Here is a 20,717-nt window from a genome sequence, read left to right as displayed (position 1 = left end):
GTTCAATTTTTAGGAAGAAAAGCTAATAATAAAAATGGAGAGGGAGTTTCGACGCTTTACATTGAGTTATCTCCCCGTGATGTGTTAAAAATTTCCATAATGGCTGACTTCAACACGCACTCATATAAACATGTTTTTCTGCTGAAAAAAAAAAAAAAAATACTCGATCAAATTAAATGAAATTTTTTTCGGAGATCTCCAGTTCAAAATGGATACGTACAATATAATTTTTTTTTATTTTTAATGTCTTGATTAAACTGTACAAGTACCTAATATTTTATTAATTTTGAATAATTACACTATTTAGATATGGTTTAACCAGGTCAAAATAATTTTTGTATATTTTCCAATTTCAGTTTTCCATATTGAAATGAAATTAAAAATAATAAAAATGTGGAATGAACTGTTGGTGAAATCTTTCTCTCCACAACTTTTTTTTTAAAAATCAAAACATAAAAAACTTCCAAATTTGTGTAAATTCGACAAAATACAAAAAAACAAAAAAAAAAAAACACACACACACACACAAACAAGAAATAAAGAATGTAAAATGGTTGTCCACCCTAAACAATTTGTTCCAAAGCAAATGAAAAAACGATGGACTCAAATTGGAAAGATGCTAATAAAGTCATTTTAAATGATTCAGCTGAAAAGCCAGCTAAAAGAACAATTTACAGTTCATCCATTCACAACAGCTGCCTTTGGGATGATAAGACAGAATCAGGTGTCATAGAATTTAAGCTATAATATCAAAAGTAAAACACTTACAGCAGAAATTTGTCTAAAGTTTTAAATTGAAGCCATAGTTGTTTTATTCAGACAGCATAGTTATATTGTAATTGAGGATTAAATAATAAAACAGACTATACACATAAAAAGAGATTTATCACATGAAAATGCTTAAAAGTACAAAGAGGCTTTATTGTGAATGTATTACGTAAACGTAAATACAGCATGAGGGCCTTAGCAGATGATAATGACAAATAGCTCAGTTATATTTAAAACTATCGCCCTTGCCTGTTAACCATGTCTATAAGCTTATACTGGTGTGATGCTTCTTCCTTTTCTCATATTTTATTAAAATAATAGTTAACAGGGTTAGGCACATTTAGAAACTAAATGTTTGTAACATAGTATTCAAGAAGATTGGTCTGAGGTGATCAGTGTGTCCATATGTATTAAGAGTTAGCAAGACAAGGTGTGTTATTAGACCTCTTCAAAATTGACCTTTTTCTTCAAACATATGGAAACTGCTATTATTCCCATTCTCCAAGGTCTAAATTAGCTAAATATACCAGTTATTGTGATCTTGGACCTTGGCTATGCCTGCCTCAAGAGCCATGTAATTTTATTGTTGACGGTTTTCAAAAACGCTGCAAAATTTGGGATATTATGTCCTTATTTTCATTGTAGCTTTCCAGAGGTTGATGCTATAGCATTGAAAGTGGTACCAAATGAAAGCTAATAAAATTTTCTTGCATATGGTAGTACCTATTTACTATGCCTCCCCACGGGACAGAGTTAGACACCAGGGTCGTTTTTTAACGTGGAGAAAAGGTACAAAAATAAAAATTGTCTCAGTCGTGAAGGATTTCTCCTCCACCGAAAGAGAACAAGAAAATGAAGTGCAGCATCTGAAGAACAGATACTACACTTTGATCTTGACCAAAAGGCCAAGTGTTGTTGTTGTAAGTTGCATATGGTAGTAAACACATGAACACCTGTGTTAATTTTAATTAATTTTAATGCACAAACATATATATTTTTTATGCTTGGAAAGGATGCCATCATATAATACATAACTTTATCTCAAAAATGTTACTCTTAATGCATGTATATAATTTATTATCACTAAGTATGTTTTATCTCTTAATTTCAGATTGTAAGTTAAAGCTGATTTGTTAAGATTTGTGAACTGCTGACAACATGGCATCTGGAAGACAACTACGCTGTGGGAAAGTGGTCAGCGATACAAGTGAACGGGATGAACCAACTGAAAAGAGAAGAAAGGTGGCAACTCCTGCCACAAGGTCATTCAGTGATGTGTATCTCATTGGGCAACCCAGCTCCAGCATCAGGGGCTCTCAACTTCCTACTAATCGCCAGGTATTCCAGTATTTCCTGCATTTGAGGAATGATAATCCCAACAGTGACAATAGGTCTTTAGCCCATGATACAGTGGATGTCATTTTGCCATTCTGGAATATGGCAAGGATTAAAACACTAACTAGACCAAATGCAGTCAACCGTTTCATGATCCTCCATGAAAAGTACAGGAAAATTGTTAAAAACAAGGGAAGAAATAACAAACCAGAGGAAGAGAAACGAGCTAACTTTCTGAAGGACTTAGACAAGTTATTTGATATTGGAGCAAAGGATGTTGTGGAGGAGATAAGAAGCAACAGGCTGCTCACAAAGGAGACCAAGGAAGAGGACATCAATTTCTACTTGGACCAACAGACCACTCGCCGGCCACACATGTCAGGTCATGATAAGGTGTTTGAGAAGAAGTCTAGAGAGAAAAGCTTCCGAGAAGAAAGAGAAGAGAGAATGTTATCATCAGTGACTGCTGCAGCAGCAGAAGTTGGGAAAATTTCAAGTGATGAAGACCCAGAGAACAGTCAAGGCTCTGGTACTAGTGAGGGTTCAGAATACACTGAGACAACACCAAGCTGTTCATCAAAACCAAGTACGATAACCTTACACTTTCCACACTCAGTTATGACCAGTGAAGAGATTTGTAGCACTGCAGATCGGTTGTCACTCTCTGATGGTGTCTGCAGTGTTGAAGGCAGGAGACGCAGATCTTGATGACTTTGTTATATCAGCCTCTACTACAAGACGAAATAGGATAAACACTCGTCATAACGTGCCAAAGTTACATGAATAACTTCAAGAAAATCTGCCAGATTACTGCACACTACACTGGGATGGAAAACTTCTACGGGATGTTCTTGGTGAAAGATACCCAGTGGAAAGTCTTGCAGTGCTCGTCTCTGGTACTCCACAGTATGAAGAAGGGAAGCTGCTTGGTGTGCCCTTCATAGAAAGTTCCACAGGAATCCAACAGTGTAATGCTACATTGGAACTGATAGAAGCATGGGGTCTTACAGACAACATTGTAGGCTTGGTATTTGATATCACAGCAAGCAACAGTGGCATCAAAAAGGATGCAGCGAAGCTTATTGAAGAAAAACTAGGCAAAAAGGTATTCTACTTCGCTTGTCGCCATCACATATCAGAGGTAATAATTGGAAGTGCATGGGAAGCTGTGTTCAGCAAGGTCAAGAGTCCTGACAACCAAATGTTCAGCAATGTGAAAGAGAAGTGGGACAAGTTGGTTAAGGACTGCCCAAGAGTTCTGGGCCTAGTTGAACAAGACTTGAAACAGAAGAAGACAAGCACAATTGCAGTCTTAAGCAATTTCCTTGAGGAAGCAAGTCCGAGGGCAGATTACAGAGAGGTGGCAGAGCTGTGCCTGACCCTGCTTGGTGAGGAACCTCCTCGAGGTATCTACTGGGCCAAGCCAGGTGCCATTCACCAAGCCCGCTGGATAGCCAGGAACATTTACTGTATGAAGATGCTCATGTTTTCCAAGGAACTAAAATACAACACGGACACTATCTTCAAGCTGGAGAGGATGAACAAGTTCCTGGCCTTATTCTACACCAGCCACTGGGTGACCACCACATCTGCAGCTGATGCACCTATCCATGACCTCCAGCTTATGAAGAACATGCTGCAATACAAGCAGTATGACTATGAACTGGCAACCTCTGTTCTCAAGAAAATGAACAACCACCGCTGGTATCTGACCCAGGAACTAGTGCCATTCACCTTGTTCAGTTCACATGCCAGCATGACCAAGTCTGCAAAAGAGAAGCTCGCAGTCAAGCTGTCAGAAACAGAGAAACCTGAGAGTTACAGGAAAGGCAAGCCAGTGTTTCCTGTCATCAATGCAGCTACAGTTCTCACAGACCTGGTAGGGCCAGAGTCTCACTTTCTGTTTGATGCTCTTCAAGTGAAATGTGACTGGCTCACTACTCCTGCTGACACCTGGGAAGACAATGACAGCTACAGGAATGCACAGAAGTTTGTGAGGTCAGTGAAAGTGACCAATGATGTGGCTGAGAGAGGTGTGAAACTAACGAGTGACTTTGCAACTCAGATCACAAGTGACCCAGAGCAAAGAAGCTGCTTACTACAAGTTGTGGAGTACCACAGGAAAAAATTTGACAGTTTCAAAAAAGCCACATTGAACAAGTGATAATACATGTATTAGTAACATCCTATCTGACAGTTTCTTATGCAATATATGTGTCAGTGCAGTGCTATCATACTATCAAACTGATTTTTTGTAGTGTCCCAGCTGTTTGTGCATTAAAATTAGTTAAAATTTACACAGGTGTTCATGTGTTTTATTGTGCTTACTACCATATGCAAGAAAATTTTATTAGCTTTCATTTGGTACCACTTTCAATGCTATAGCATCAACCTCTAGAGAGCTACAATGAAAATAAGGACATAATGTCCCCTATTTTGCAGCGTTTTTGAAAAACGTCAACAATAAAATTACATGGCTCTTGAGGCAGGCATAGCCAAGGTCCAAGATCACAATAACTGGTATATTTAGTTAATTTAGACCTTGGAGAATGGGAATAATAGCAGTTTCCATATGTTTGAAGAAAAAGGTCAATTTTGAAGAGGTCTAGTGTGTTATCTTTACCCTATTGGGAAGAGGGGGGGGGGGTCAGTGGAACATATGCCTCCTCAGTCAAAATGGATGGCTGGTTGAATGCCTGCTGGTATTAAATGCTGGCCACACTGATGACAAGCTTAGTAATCAAGTTGCTATTGTCCTCGTCCCTGTTGTCTAGGATTAAGCCCTGGGCTGTAACCTTGATTCGGGATTAGTTTTCCTTGTAGATTTTGTATATGTTGGCCCTTAAATGGGAACCAGCAAACTTCTGAATAAACCCAACAATTTTATTGGATCACACCAGCTAGTATTTTTTGTCAGATCTCTATGAAAGTACATCCACTCTGTACTTGGCCTACATGAGCGGTTAAGATGGAGGTGGGGTCTCCACTGGGGTAAGGTACAGCTACAAGTGGAGAATTTCTCAAGGATGCACATCGGCGATATGCGAATAAAAGCCAAATTCAATGCATAAAAGTGTTTGGTGAGGTGCCCTAGTTTAATATGTAATGTTGTTAGTCAGGTATAGAGAGTATGTTGTGAGGCAATGATTGTAGTCTGTTGTGAGAGAAGGAAATTATTTTGATGAACAACCCTTAGGATGTCATGAGCCAATGTGGAGGTCTGAAGATACCTCTTCATGTCCCTGATGTTGTTAAGTCTCTTCGAAGAGAAAGTTCCCTGCAGGTGTGCCAGTGTTTATCTGAAGTTTGAATGTTCAGAACTACTGGTGTGAGAGAATTTTGAGAATCTCTGATGATTTCTACAAGTGAAGTCCTAAATCTGGTGGCCTCGTCCTCTGGTGCTAAGGAGCAGACTTGGCATGTCACATTACTGTTCAAGAGCTGGCAAATTAAGCAAGTTTGTTCTGCCAATGATTTGTAGGATGGAAGTGTGGGATGGTCGAGTCAGATCTATATTATTTGTGGCTTCAAAGTGATCAGATGAATCTTTACCTTAGGTAGATCTAATCTGAATACACCAGAGAATTCAACATTGTTGGAATCTAGTCTTTTCTGACAAGGATAACAGGTCATTAAGATCGATGACCATACAGGGAATAATATTCTCTTGGGATTTGATTGGGATTAGGCCAGAAGCTGTTGCTTTTGGAATGAATGCAGATACAGCCTGTGATTGCTGTATATGTTGTGGGTTACTACTAATGTTAACAAACTACCCCTTGCCTTCTGCACTCCTTGTTGTTGATGGGTTGTGGCCAAGTTCTGACTGATACTATGCCACCTGAATTCTGATGATGCTTAACGGCAAACTGTTTGTCTTCACCATCAGGTATAGAAGTACTCATAAGATACAATTGTAGTTTTACTTTGTGGCAGCACACCACCTCATCTCATGTTAGTTGATATTAATGTTATCTGAATGTTGTCAATTCATATCTTTGATTTAGCAGGTCTAATTGACAGGTTGCTTCTGCGCATGAATGGAATATCACTAAGTATCTTGGTTTGAGATCTTTGTTCACTACGCCTTCAAAATAGCAGATTGTGTTCCCTTTCCAGAGCTAACCAGGTTTCTCTAACTACATAAAGTGGGGATAAATTGTCTAATAGTCTGGAGGACTGGGAAGTTACCATTATCTTCATATCATGGCACTTGTGGAATGTTGAATCATGTTCTATGTGGCACCAGTAATCATGACGATTCTCATGGGGTGGTGATTTGTGAACATGTTGATGTGGAGGAACTTATATTTCTATTGTCTATTTCAGGTTGTTCATTTAAGGTCTTGAGATAAATGAGAAAATATCAACAAGGATGTCAAGTAATTTGGCAAATTTTGATCACCTGATTCAGGAAATGTTTTCCTAACTACATGGTAAGCAAGTCCTCTTTGGTTAAGGTTTCCTAGTGTCACAATGTGATGTCGTGAATGCTGAATTCATGAATGTCTAATTATCTAACCCATAGAATTAAGAATCCAATGCTAGAATGCCAGGAAGATTTCACATTTGATTGCTGTCAATATGGATGACCGCTATTCCATAATATTGCGTTACTAACTTAAAACCTGGCGAAAGAGGAACATGCATATAAAATTTATAAGACTATTAAATTCTCCAAATGTGGGGGTGATTTCCTTGTTAGAGAGACTATCATTATGTCTGCTATGAGTGGGAGTGCTTAGCAGTGAGTCATTGATGAAGGCTGTTAATCTCTGAAACAAACCTTATGGAATCAAAATTCAGGAAATGAGGCACTAATCCGAAAGGCATACTGCTGTCTTATCTGCCAAACTTTTGCTAAGAAATGTGGATACTTTGACAATGACACTTCATATGTCACAGCAGTAATTTGTTTCAACATCATCGGGACAATATTTGTTTTTGACGGGAGTGAGTCTGTTGAAATCATTTACCTCCATACCAGCATTTATGAAACTCTTGTGTGGGTGTGACTTCTCTTAGTTAGCCTCGAGTAATGGGGCATACAGTCAAGGGATAATTGTTTTTCCATGCCTCAAAAGGAAGAGATAGTCTTGTTCCTTCCTAGGCACCAGTGCTTCAAGGTGCATACAGAAATACTGAGAGATACTTAAGCAACAGATATGTATAAAATCGAATAAACAGTTCATTTATGGACTCTCTGATGAATTGAATGAAGTTTTTCTTGTACTCACAAGTTTGAATGAGAGTCAAAAGATGCATTAGTAGTCTCTTCAGGCAATCATCCAATTAGTTGGTGGATAATATCTCTTTTATTAACTATTTTTTGAATTCTTTAAAAATAGCTTATGTAAACCACTGACACTATGCCAATAAAAAGAGATGTATCATACAAAACTGAAAGTATGAAGAGGCTTTATTGTAGAGCATACTATGATAACATAACCGAATGTAAATGTGTGTCAGACTCGAGGCTTCAGTAAACAATAAGAACAAATTTCTTAATCATACCTAGAGATATCGCCTCTGTTATTAGCATTAACTTATTTTTTGATCAACTATACTAATGAAGATAAATGTCATGAAAACTTTAAAAACTAGCAACAGCAATGCTTTTCATTTACTAGATTTTGTGCATTATATTCTTTGGTACTGACATTTAATTTTAAACTAAAAGATATGTTTTCAAAGACAAACTTTGTTTAATGACTTTAATAATTTATTAATTTCCATGTGAAAATATTTCGTAAGTCATAAAATCAAAATGGAATCGATTGTTTGTATTTTGCTTGCTATAAAAATTAATGACAAACTTTGGTTCATGTTATAAAAATGAATTAAAAGTATAAAAAAACAAACAAAAAAAAAGAACCAACTTTTTTATGCAAAAATAAAGTTCACTTACCAAAACATGATCACAAACACTTTTCATTATCCAGACTTTCCTGTAAAATCCTAATTCATGATATTTCTTTCCAATTAGTGGATTCTTTTTTCCTACAATTAATAAAATGTACCAATAAAAAACTAAACCAATTCAATATTAAAATACTTGTCATATATTATTATGTCTGTATCATTCAGTCAAATTAAAATTTAATGTTTTCATTAAATACTTTCAATAATTTCACTGAGTAAAGATTTTATTTTTGCAAAAATGTATTCTTTTTACTAAAAATAATTGCTATTTTGTATTGGGACTTTGTTATGTTTTTTTTTTTTTTACTATACACAATATGTCAGTCAGAAACTAATAAGTTTTACAATGATCAAGGATCTGTAAGTCTTTTAGGTTATGAAAAATGCAAAAATTTAGTATGAAAAAAGATAAGAAATATAAAAATTAAACAATAATATACTTGGCACATATTTTCATTTTTATGATATAAATTTGAAAGTTATATTAATTTTATTTCTTTTCTTTTTAACTTTGGAAATTAAGCTATGTTCAATAGTAAATAATCTAAATTTGGTCATTAGAGATGGGTGGTTTTACTAAATTTTATGTTTCACTTGTATAAAAGAAACACCAAAATTAGATTTAAAAACCATTTGGCAATGCTGTTACTATCAAGCAAACATGATAGATTTTCATAAAATCAAAATTTATCAACATTTGTTCTATTAATAAGAGGGAAGATAAACAAAAATATTACAACTATGTATTTTTAGAATAGGAAATAATAAATGTAGGAAATTAATGTTTTTACATTTTAGTATAGAATATTTCCAAATAAAAAAGCAAAGTATGACATCAGAAAATGTAAGTCTATAATGAAAGGAATTTCAATAAATATTACAAGTTTCATTGATGTTTTTTAAAAATTCATTTCCTAGTTTATATCTGCTATTGATGTAAAAAAAATCATTATTTATGTACCATTAATACATTCTTGTTATGCATTTTATGTTTAAAAATCAAAAATAGTTTTTTCCAATTAAAATATGAAAACAAAAAAATGGTAAATATTGCATGAAACATGATCAGTTTATGTTTTATTTTGCTTTTATGGATATAGCAGAAGCTTTTGACAGAGTGCCAAGGTATGCTGTCTAGTGGGTTTTTACGCAAACTAGGGGCAAAAGAGTGGTTTGTGAAAGTTGTTCAAACAATGTACAGAAATGGTCTAAGTCATGTTAAAATATGAAACTAACAAATTACACTGAACCACAATTTTATTACTTTTTGAATATTGTCTAGATGTCTACAACTGATTTAGAGTAATTTTGCACTGCTGAATCAAGAACTGGCATCCATTTCTCTCCATCAGATCAGATCAGCTTTTTTGTGCTAAGTTGATTAAAAAAAAAAAAATCAGATCTTGTGACAAAATTGATTTTATTTTTGTGGTATTATCTGCTGATTTTTCTTCAACACATATCATCCTAAATATAAAGGTATTTTTGAAGGCTTACAATGCAATGGAATTAATTGATCTTTGAGCGTTTGGATTTAAAATCTAAACAAAACAGCCACTTCAGAATTTACAGCTGAGAGAAAGAGGATTATTTCACCACCAATGATGGGAAAGGACCTTTCGAATAAGTACCATCCACAGTTACAAAAAAATCAGGTAGATGAATAAATATAAATAAAAAAATAATATTAAAAAAAATTATTGAATTATTTATCATTCATTTATTTAGTTATCTACTCATAACGCCTGTACATTCCTGCATTGTAAGCCTTCAAAAATACCTTTTATTCTATAACAATGCTTCAAGCAAACCAAGCCATATTTAGGATGAAGTATGTTTTTAAGAGAAAAATATGTTTTGTGAAAAACATATATAGATTACCTGATCAGATGAGAAATATCAATTACTGTAAACTGAATGGTGGACATTAATAAAGGTAAATACACATAAATTACATGTTGCTTCATCATTGTTCAAACTTCAGGGCTTGAACTTTTGTTTCTTCCAACTCCTAAAATGCTCAGCAGCAGAGAGGTCTTTCTTCAGATTCCAACAGTAGTCAACCAATTATGACTGTGTCCAGAAACCCTGATACCTGATCTCCATCTCTTTCAAGTCCTGATGGAATCTCTCCTCCTGTTTGTTACTCATTGAACTCAGGAAACTGGTCCATATGTGAAAATAAGTAGTGCATCTTGATGCTCATATTGCAGCCCAGATTTCTAAAAGCAGTCAGCACGTTGTTGTTAAGTTCTAGCCTTGCCAAGAAAGTTCTTCACTACGAGAAGAAATTCCTTTTATGCTTCCATTTTCATTTTGTGCATTGAGTTTTCAAACTCTTTATCTCTGATAAGCTGCTGAATCGGAGGACCATCAAAAATGCCAGCTTTTAACTTCTCCGTGGTTAATTCTGGAAAAGTCTGGCATGAGTAAGTGAAGTCACCATCCTTGGTGAACTGCTTAATTAAGCTGAGCTTGATGTGCAGCAGTGGGAAGAATATTCTATCTGTCTACCAGAGGGTCGTTGATGACGTTCCTTTCTTTGCTAGGCATAAATTCCTCCCACGCAAGCCAGTCCTTTGTGTATGCTGAGCACTAATATTTGAAAGATTTCTAGGTTTTATGACTTCAAACTGATCTCTTTTTGACATAATCACCCAGAACAATTGAACCTGAATACTTGTCATTAAAATAATCATTTCCAATTAAAACATGACATTTTACCCCCACCAACATTTTTTTTAAATGCTCAACACATGAGTAGACTTTAATAAGTTTCCAGACTTTTTTGTAGACTCTTGAAAATTCAGTATGTTATTGCTATACATCTTATGAGATGACTAACCAATTTTTATGATTTTATGTTCAAATAAAAAGCTACAACAGGAACTGAAATACACTCTACTAAAGCCTGATTGTCACAGCTGGTGAATTTCAAAAATGCAATCTGAATGTGAGGACACTTTTAGAAGAACGATATGCAATAAAATTCTGTTTTAAATTTGGAAAAAATGCCACAGAAATGTATGAAATGCTTCGGATTGCTTTTGGACCATTTTGCATGAATCGAGCATCAGTTGTTGAATGGCATAAGAGATTCAAAGAAGGCAGGGGGTCTGTAAGAGATGATGAGAGGTGTGGGAGGACTCCATGCTTCCGTTCAGTCTTGAAATACAAAGGATACCCCTGTAGGGGCAGTAGCGCATGTAATTGTGAGGCAAGGGTTGTGCAATCCCCAACCACACCTCTCCTGAATCGGTACTGCTTGAGTACAGTGGCAAGGAGAAGACTAGGACGACTGGAAACAATGCCGAGATAAGCAGAGAGCACATAGAGCACCTGAAAGTCCCAAATGGTCACCCATTTAGTACTGACCAGGTTTAATGTTGCTTAACTTTGGTGATCCAGTGGGAACCGGTGTGTAAATGTGATTATGTGGGAGGAGTAAGGAAATCAGAACCACCAAAGTTGATTGGCCAAATAAAGAATTTCATGTATAAAGACAACTGTGTGTCTATAGAGACTATAAGTGCACAGTTTGATGTCAGTGTGTTACCTGCACACACAATTATTTTTGAGGAACAGAAGATGCAGATTTGCGCAAAGTTTGTACCAAGGGTGCCCAGAGAAGATCAGAAAGACAGACCTTGTCATGACAGCAGGTAGATGGTCAAGCTGATCAATTCAGATCCTGCAGTTTTTAATGCTTTGGTGACCTGCAATGAAAACTGCATCTACTGCCATGATCCAGAGACCAAGACAGAATTCCCAGTGGAAGCATGTTGGCTCTCTCAGATCCAAGAAGGCCAGACAGAGCAAATTCACCCAGAAACTTATGATAATCCTTTTTTTTTTTTTTGACAGTATGGGTATGATCTACACTGGACAAACAATCAACAAGGAATACTACATTGAGGTTTTAAGGGAGTTCAGGAATAGATTCCATCAGAAGAGGTCATCACTCTTCAAATCAAGTCAGTGGCATTTCCACCAGGACAATGCATCGGTTCATAACTATCCTTGTCACACACTATTTGACCAAGATGAGCATCAAGACAATTCCTCACCCTCCCTATTGTCCAGACCTTGCTCCCTATGACTTTTGATTATTTCCTAAGCTAAAGGAAAACCTTAGAGGCTGTCATTATGAGACAATTGAGATGAAAGAAGCTGTGACGAGAGTCATTGACACGCTCATGCAAGAGGACTCTCATGGGATCTTTCAAAAGTTGTTGGAACAGTACAACAAGTGCATTGCAGCCGAAAGAGATTACTTTGAAGGGGACTAGAGTTTATGTTTGTACTATCAATAAAAGTTCCCATATGAAAAAAGTCTGGAAACCTATTTAAAGCATCTCATATGTACATGTGAACACAAATTTAAAAAACAACATGTGACCATAACTCCAAAACTTGATCTGAGCAAAACCAATGTGATTTTTGGATTTAGCGCATCGGATTAGTCTTAAATCAGCTGGAAAAAAAAGGGTACCATTGTATATTTTTAAATTGAATTTATTGAATAAAGTTTCCCATAAGTTTTCAACTTAGATTTACTTCGAAAAAGACAAAACCTTATTTTAAGCTCATCATATTAATAAGTGGTCGTTTGTCTTTAAGATACAAGGAAGGTATACTCACACTAGTAAGTGGCTGTTAGTATTTCAGGTTTCTGTTTTTCTGGCCTTATATTCCCTATTTGTAGTAGTTTTTTCCTTACTAATAGATTGCCCTTGCCACCTTCTTTTTATCATTTTATTCTTTGTCATCAGTGATCTCTTCCCTACAGCCTCTTTCTCTCTTCAATCGCTATTTCTGGCCATGTCAGTGGGGCATCAGAATACAACGATTGTTCCTTTGCAGAGAATAAAAAGTCTCTCAACGGGACAAACTGTTTGCTGTAAGTGGCAAGATGATGCCTTAGGATGAGATCCTGGTGACTGAAGACGTTGGAGGTCAGGGTTCAGCACCCCCACTTTCCCACATATCACTTTGCCTTTAGATGGTGAGGTCCGATCAATCAGCTAGTCACATCAAGTCCTAATACTTATCTGCATAAAACCCATCTACTTCAGACAACATAAACCATCATACACTACCCAAAATCATTGAACTTGTAAGTAATCACAAACAAGAGAGAGTATAAGTATCGTATTTTGATGCCCCTTTGCCAGGGCCAAAAATAGTAATTGAGGAGAGAAAGAGGCTGAAGGGAAGAGATCACTGATGACAAAGAATGATAAAAATAAAAGCAGTCAATTTACCTCTGATGGAACAAAAAAGGAAAAAAGTCACTCAGTGAATCTACTAAACATCAACAATCGTGATGAAGAACCATCTCAAGATATTTTTACTTACCCGCACACCAAGGACAATCGGTTGCTGCACATTATGACGTAACTTTTAAATTGGCCAAGTTATTAATCTTTGTGGATGGCAATATAAAACAAATTTCAATCGGAGTTATAAAGAACGTATCTCACCTGAGTGGGGGGGGGGGGGAATCACAGCACGTCCGTCAGCTCAGTCTGGAACTTTTACTCTTACAGAACAAATCCTCTTGTTATTTTTATTACCCCTATACTCAGTTTGATTTTCATTCAAATTTTGACATGTACAGATTACTCTAAATATTTTTAGTATTCATGTCATATCTTATTCCAGCTGATCATAACTTCCACTCTTCTCAAATCCTTTTTAACTCATATGAATTGATAATTTCTGGTTTCCGCAGTACATTTCCCCAGATATACGCTAGTACATTTAATCACTCTAAATTGTTCTGGAGGTTTTGGAAGCTGTTTAGATTTTACAAATAGCCAGCAAAACAACATTACCATAACTTTTGGGCTATACTGGTTAGAGAAAGCTAGTATACAATATAATTAAAATGAATACAAATAGGTTTTAATGAAATATTATTAGTTAAAAGACGAAAAGATCTATTTTATAAATACAATACTATTACTTTTCATACTTTAAGCAAATGCAGTTCAAGTTTACTTACCCATAACATCAAAGGCAAATGGATCAAGACCTAATTTCTCTGCTGCCTGTAAAAATAAAAAAAAAATTATTTTAAATTATAGACCTCGAATAAAAGACCTGATTTTTATTAGATTTTATGCATACCTTTTATATAAACCTTATATATTCAAAACAATGATGATATTTGATATAAAGTAGCAAATAAATATCCAGAAAAATATAAGAATTTTTATTATGGCCCATAAAATTTTGGTAAAATAAGATTAGCACATGTTGAAATCACAAGGAAGTAGCAATAGCTGAAAAATATACAATTTTGTATTCATAAGTAACGAAACTAAAAAAATGAAGTTTATATTGAGTGAAAATATATTTATAATTGTTCCTCTTTGAATGAAAAATTGAAACAAAAAGTCAACAATTTCTAAAAACTACCTTGTTAACAAAAAGTCAACAATTATCAAAGTAAAAAATAAAAAATTTATAAGCAATTACTTTAACATACAAAAATTACCCTGTGAACAACAGAAAGTCAATAATTTCTAAATTACCTTGTTACAATAAAACATTGTTAGCATCAAAAAAGTAAATGTAATTACCTGATTACAAAAAATAAATCAACCACTGAAACACAAAGTCAACAATCTGTTAATTCCCTTGTTAACATAAAAAAGTAAACAATTACCTTGTTACCGTCAAAAAGTCAACAATTGTCTGTGCCCCCCAGTAATCAATTACCTTGTTACCCTCCAAAAAATTAAATGAAACATTGCAACAAAAAAGTCAACAATTTCTAACAATTACCTTGTTAACATCACCTTCAAATGATTCAAGAACATCATACCAGAATTTCACCTTGCTTTGTAATTTCTCTTCCCAAACTCTGTAAGGCATTCGATGGCGATGATTATAAAGTCTGCAAAATATTTAACAACAAAAAATACTAAAACAAAAAGAAAACTTGTACAAAATAGCAGAAAGCATAAATAAAGTGGGGTGGGCGGTGGGGTTAAAAGAGATTCTCTTTCTACTTCATTGTAGAGAAATATGAAAACTTAATCTGATTTTTTTTTACATTTTTTATTAAAAATTAAATATTAAACACAGTGGGTTTATTTTTAAAACATTAATGAAGATTTCGTTTTATACAAAATTATCAATTTAAAATGAATTTTTTTTTTTACACTTTCTTGATATTTTTTATTTTAATAGATATTTTTGTTCGCTTTTCAAGATTAAAATACAACATCCAATATTTATTAAAAATAAGTAATATTGCAAATATTAATTAGCATTACAAGCTTCTAAAATATTTTCATTGGACATGGGCAAAATTTCATAGATAATGTGCCATATTTCTCTTATTTGTGACCAAATATTTAAAACAACTGTAATGATAGAAAAAGAATAAATAAAGATTCCAATAATGTTAATTTCATGCATATTGAATGTGAGTGCCTTTATATGTGAGTTAACAATTAAAAAGAAAAAAAATGATAAAACCTGACAGAATTGAGAACTGTTGAATTTTAAAATTCCATACATTTTGATTTTGATGAAAATGCAAAAGGTTAAATTTTGTAAAAATTTCAGAGGGTGTTTAATTTGACTAATTCTACCAAAACTGGATTTGTATTCCTATGATCACTAGTAACAAACTTACAACTGTGCAAAGTTTACACAGAATATTTGGAATTGATAAGCCGATGCATATCATTAAGTTTCATATAGCTAATAATTTTGGAATTATTTTTATGTATAATATGTAAATATTTAATTTTTGATAGCATGCAATTATTTTTTAAGATGTAGTGTTCTTTTGAATTTGGAAAAAATAAAATGGGGCATTGTATATGTTGGACTGAAATAAGTATGAACAAGCCATGGAATATTAATAATAATAATAGCAGCAACAGGAACATTTTAGTATCATGGAGAATTCAAATGACATTTATTTTGAAAAATATTTTGTTAAATGAAATTAATGTTATCTATTTATATCATAGAGGACCTTTCCATTGTCTTCAACCAAGTGAATAATATAGTACATTCATTAATAGACTCACAATTTGTATGATACAATGTATCTGTTTTAAAACTTTGAAATTGAAATTTAATTTATAATTTATGGCTTAAGGTAAAGCGATATATAAAATCTTGCTGCATAATCAGAGCACATAATTTTACATAAGGGTACCAAATTTTTTTAAGAATAGTCTAAAAATAAATAAATGGTGGAGAAATACCTAAATTTCTTGAAATGAGGAGGTTCATATTTTGGCTCACATAAAAATGTCCAATGAAAAAAAAAAAAAAAAAATCAAAACAAATTTTAGCACTTCAAATTCTTAAAACTTTTGACCTACTAATACTATTTGCTATTTGCACAATTCAATTTTTTTTTTTTTTATTTAAAATTATAATGAGTTTAAAAGAAAAGAATCAACTTGTAATGCTATATCAATACTACATCTAATATTTATTAAAAAGTACATCTTAAAAGAATTTTACATGCTAACTCTTCAGTGATGTGTTATTTTCATTATGGATATAAATGTTCTTTTTCAAACATCATATTTATATGTTTTCTAGTCTGTTGTGCATTCCCTGTCATTAGCATGCTTTTGAGGCAAACTGTATAGATGGCAACTCCCAGATGCAGGGTTGGCATTACATAACTATGAACAACCAAACATAGGAGTGGACCTAACAGAAGCATTGGAACACATCCAGTTTTACTTTTTGTCACTTTACTTAGAATATCTTAAGAAAAAACAATTTGTATGCAGTTCATTAGAATCAAATATTTGACTCAGTTCAACAACTGAATTATCTTATTCTATACAATTATAAGAAAACAAAACTTACTTTGTTCTTTGATGAGGAGTACTTAGTAAGGAACTCATAATTCTTTGCATAGTTGTACTTTGACGAGTTAGCAGAAAACATCGTTCAAGTTCATATTGTGGTACTTCAGCCAAATACAAAGGCTCTTGGCATAGAAACAAGAAATGACCAATTTGTGGTAACTGGAATGGTGCAAAAAATAAATAAATTGCATTCTACCATATTTACAATAATAAAAAGGTCAAATAAACAAATTTTTATTCAATTATTTTGTTGACAATCCTAATTAACATTAAATCTTGTGTAAAAATATGTTTTGTTTAATAGTTATAAACATTCAAATTAAAAAAAATGCCATTAAATTTAAATAACTTAATTATACATGCTAAAAAGATGAAACTTCATATGATCCTTTAAATGACGTGTACATTTTTATCTTTTAAGTTGGAATTAAGTGTTTTATTAATTGTATTTGTTCGAAGTTAATAAACTTATACAATATGCATTATCAGTTTATGTTTCTTTTTAAATGTTGTTACATCACTCAATGAGTCACAAGCTTGATATATAGATGGTGTTACTAATAAAGAATCCACAATTTTTTTTAAAGTACTAACCTTCAAATGGCATATGTCACAATTTAAGTCTAATAAGATTATTAGTTTATAAATTACAGTTATTTAAAGAAAGTTACTGTTTTAAATTTTGAAAACAATGAAAAAAATCTGAATTGTGTGTTGATAAAGCATTGTTTTCTGATGTGGAAAATACTGTTCAAGCAAAACAATGACTTAAAGAGCGTTATTCGTTTTCTGCTCTGTTAGAAACAATAGTTAACAGATAGTATATTGATTTGAAATACGGTTGTATGGACACAAATGATGCTGAATGTTCAGAGCGACCAAATTCAGCAGTTGTCCTGGAAAAAACATAAAAAATTCCACAAATTCATATTAACTGATTGTAAAGGAGTTGAAGATATCATAAGACAGTGTATTCACGATTGTTGCATGAAGATTTGTCAACGAGAAAACTGTTCAAAGTAAATACAACATTTTTTTCATAGTTAACCAAAACAACAAACCATCAACAATGCAAGAAAAAGGAGTTTGCGTTAATGTGACAGTGGATGAAACATGGTTCATCACTTCAAAGCGAGAGTCATCTTAGTGAATGACAGCAGGTGAAAACTGTGTAATGCTACAAAAGACATAAACAATAGCAGGCAATATTCTGGTCTATCTTGTGATTTACAAGGTATTTTATTCTTCAATTACATTGAGAAAGGAAGCACATTAATAGTGGACATTATATAATATTGTTGGTGAATTTGAAGGGGGGAGGTGAAAAAAAAAAAAACACCCACAAATGAAAAAAAAGTGCTCTTTTAATAAGACAACGCACCATCTCAAATTGATCGCACATTGATAAAACTACATGAATAGCAACTGAATTTCTCAGATCTGGCTCCTGGCGACTACTGTTTCTTTGCAAGCCACAAAAGAATGCTCCAGGGGAAGAGATTTAGCTCTAAAGAAATGATACCAGAAAGTTATGTATATTTTGAAGCAAAAGACAAATCATTTTACAAAAACGGTACTGAATTGTTAGAGAAGCACTGGAATCGGTGTATCATCAGCGAAGGAGATAATGTTGATGAACAAAGTCGAATATTCCTTAAAAAAGTTGAGGTTTTATTAATTATTATTTATTGGTTTATTGAGTCCTTAAAAAGTTGAGGTTTTATTAATTAGGCCCTGAATTTATTAGTGTGTAAAACTAAAAATCGTTTTAAAAATGAAAACCAGAAAATAAAAAATTAAAGATTTAATCTAAAAACTCACTTCCCACATGGCCTTCATCTGTGAATTCAATGGTTCTTCCAACAAGACTTCTTCCCACCCGATAATTTCCTGCACATGAGCTTCTTGTGCTGCACGCCGTTCTTCTGTATGCCGCTTACGTGCTTTCTTCTCTTTGATGACTTCCTCTTGCCGTAACTGATTCAGTAAAACAGAAGAGTCTGGTGGTCCAGCAGTCCTTGTACGTCGACGTAAGCCTTACATAGATATAAAAAAGAAAATATTAAAAGTTCTAAAAGTAAATTATAATAGAAAAGTTAATCAAAAATAAATTTAAAACATTATGTTTCTGCATTTTTGAGATAATCATTGATTATTAATATTATGTGCATTTTTGAGATAATCATTGATTATGTGGATTATTATATAATGATTGATTATTAATATTACGTGGATTTTTCGGACCACTGTTCTCATCTTGAGTTTTATTTTTCACAACATTTAGGTCGATATAAATTCTGACCTTCGAACTCAGGAACCTTTGAGCTAAACTTAGGAATCTGCATCGAAATTTTGAACAAAACCCTTTATTTAATTCACAGCGATATCATGCTCTCGTTCCGTCAACTATGAACGGATAATTTGCAGTCATCCACACTTAGGAATGAATCTTCAGAAAAAGGTCATTTTTACAACCAAATTTTCCAAGTACTTTAACAACTGACCCACAAGTGCTTGTGGACAATTCTAATACAAATTTTAGGAGCCTTAAACCTCTTTTATTTCTAGATGTAATTATCACTACACACACACACACACACATATATATAGGATATACATACACACACATAAATTATTGCTTTATTAATACTATATATATTATCTATTACTTATAATTAATGGTTCTCATAAATTCTAGACTAGGTTTACTAAGTGATTGATCATCACCCATCATGTGCTGCTTCTCCATTGTTCTTCTGTTTATAATTTTTTCTTCATCCCATAAAAGTAGATGGTTTCTCTTTCCCCTTCATATATGGTCACAGCCATATTCGACTTTTTAATCTCTCCACATGTCATGACTCGCAGTTCTTTTTACTGCCCCTCACTGTTCCTTTTCTTTGGAGGGACAATTTGTGACACTTCACTGCTGACACCAGTGCTTTCCTTTTCCCTTTCTATGGGGTGACCACCACAAGGGCTTAGCTGCTACTGCCTCAACATTTCTTTCCTTAACATCAGAACTTCACTGTAAGTTTTTTCTTTTGTTTTCTTCATTGGGACTTTGATCTTCTTTTCTTACTTTTCTATTTTGTTGGTATTTTCTTCTCTGGACTTATTCAAGTCAGCCATATTTTTAAGCATTTACTGCATTCTCTTCCACCCCAAGCTTCACGCTAATTCTGTTTTATTCTTTCTTTGTTTTCAGTTTTTACCTTCTTCTATTTCAATAAACCTGTTGATTTAACAATAAACTGTCTTCAGAGTTTTGCTTTTGGAGAGATGTTTATACTTTCTGTCGTAAGACTTCAAACACACTCTAGGCAACATAGCACATGATTTTTGAGATGCAACACCACATATTACAGCTTTTTGATGTTCTTCTAAGCTTACTTTTAGGAGACATGTCTCACCTTTGTATAGTTTTCCATGTTTACATCGGATCCAATACACACAGTTATTAGTCATGATTTTTTCTGTAAGGAGCTTGACTCACACAAGATGTTTCTGGAAAGTCAAATCGCTTCTGATGTTATACAGATTACATATTCTTTGTAGTTTTTCTGACAAACCCTTCGTGTATGGTATACAAACTGTGGAGAGTTTCTAAGTGGAGTTCTTTGGTGTCTGGTTCAGATTTCTTAGAGCTGAGATCATGCTCTCTGGATAGTTGTTTCATGGGAGGGTATCTCTTAAACTGTCCATCTCCTCTTGATATGTATTGCTCTTACTACATTTTGTTTGGTGTTTTAGGCAATGGATAATTTCTTTACATTATATGGATAGTGAGAGTTCAAGTTTAAGTACTTTCCAATGAAAGTTGGCTTTCAGCAT

At 33.7% G+C, this 20,717-nt stretch overlaps 1 protein-coding gene across 1 annotated transcript in view; it reads right to left on the bottom strand.

The window, feature by feature from the left end:
- LOC145276882 (uncharacterized) overlaps positions 1-20,717 on the bottom strand; it is a 126,195-nt gene that overhangs the window by 35,865 nt on the left and 69,613 nt on the right. The window contains exons 4-8 of the mRNA XM_080128306.1: positions 18,705-18,919; positions 16,882-17,042; positions 14,818-14,929; positions 14,033-14,078; positions 8,012-8,103 (exon numbers count right to left, since the gene is read on the bottom strand). Coding sequence (XP_079984432.1) covers positions 8,012-8,103; positions 14,033-14,078; positions 14,818-14,929; positions 16,882-17,042; positions 18,705-18,919 — 626 coding nt within the window. The remainder of the gene's footprint in view (positions 1-8,011; positions 8,104-14,032; positions 14,079-14,817; positions 14,930-16,881; positions 17,043-18,704; positions 18,920-20,717) is intronic.

The sequence above is a fragment of the Euprymna scolopes genome, chromosome 5, assembly GCF_053919585.1.
Source record: "Euprymna scolopes isolate OS-2025 chromosome 5, ASM5391958v1, whole genome shotgun sequence".
Taxonomy (NCBI): domain Eukaryota; kingdom Metazoa; phylum Mollusca; class Cephalopoda; order Sepiida; family Sepiolidae; genus Euprymna; species Euprymna scolopes.
This window is presented reverse-complemented; position numbering and strand designations above follow the sequence as displayed.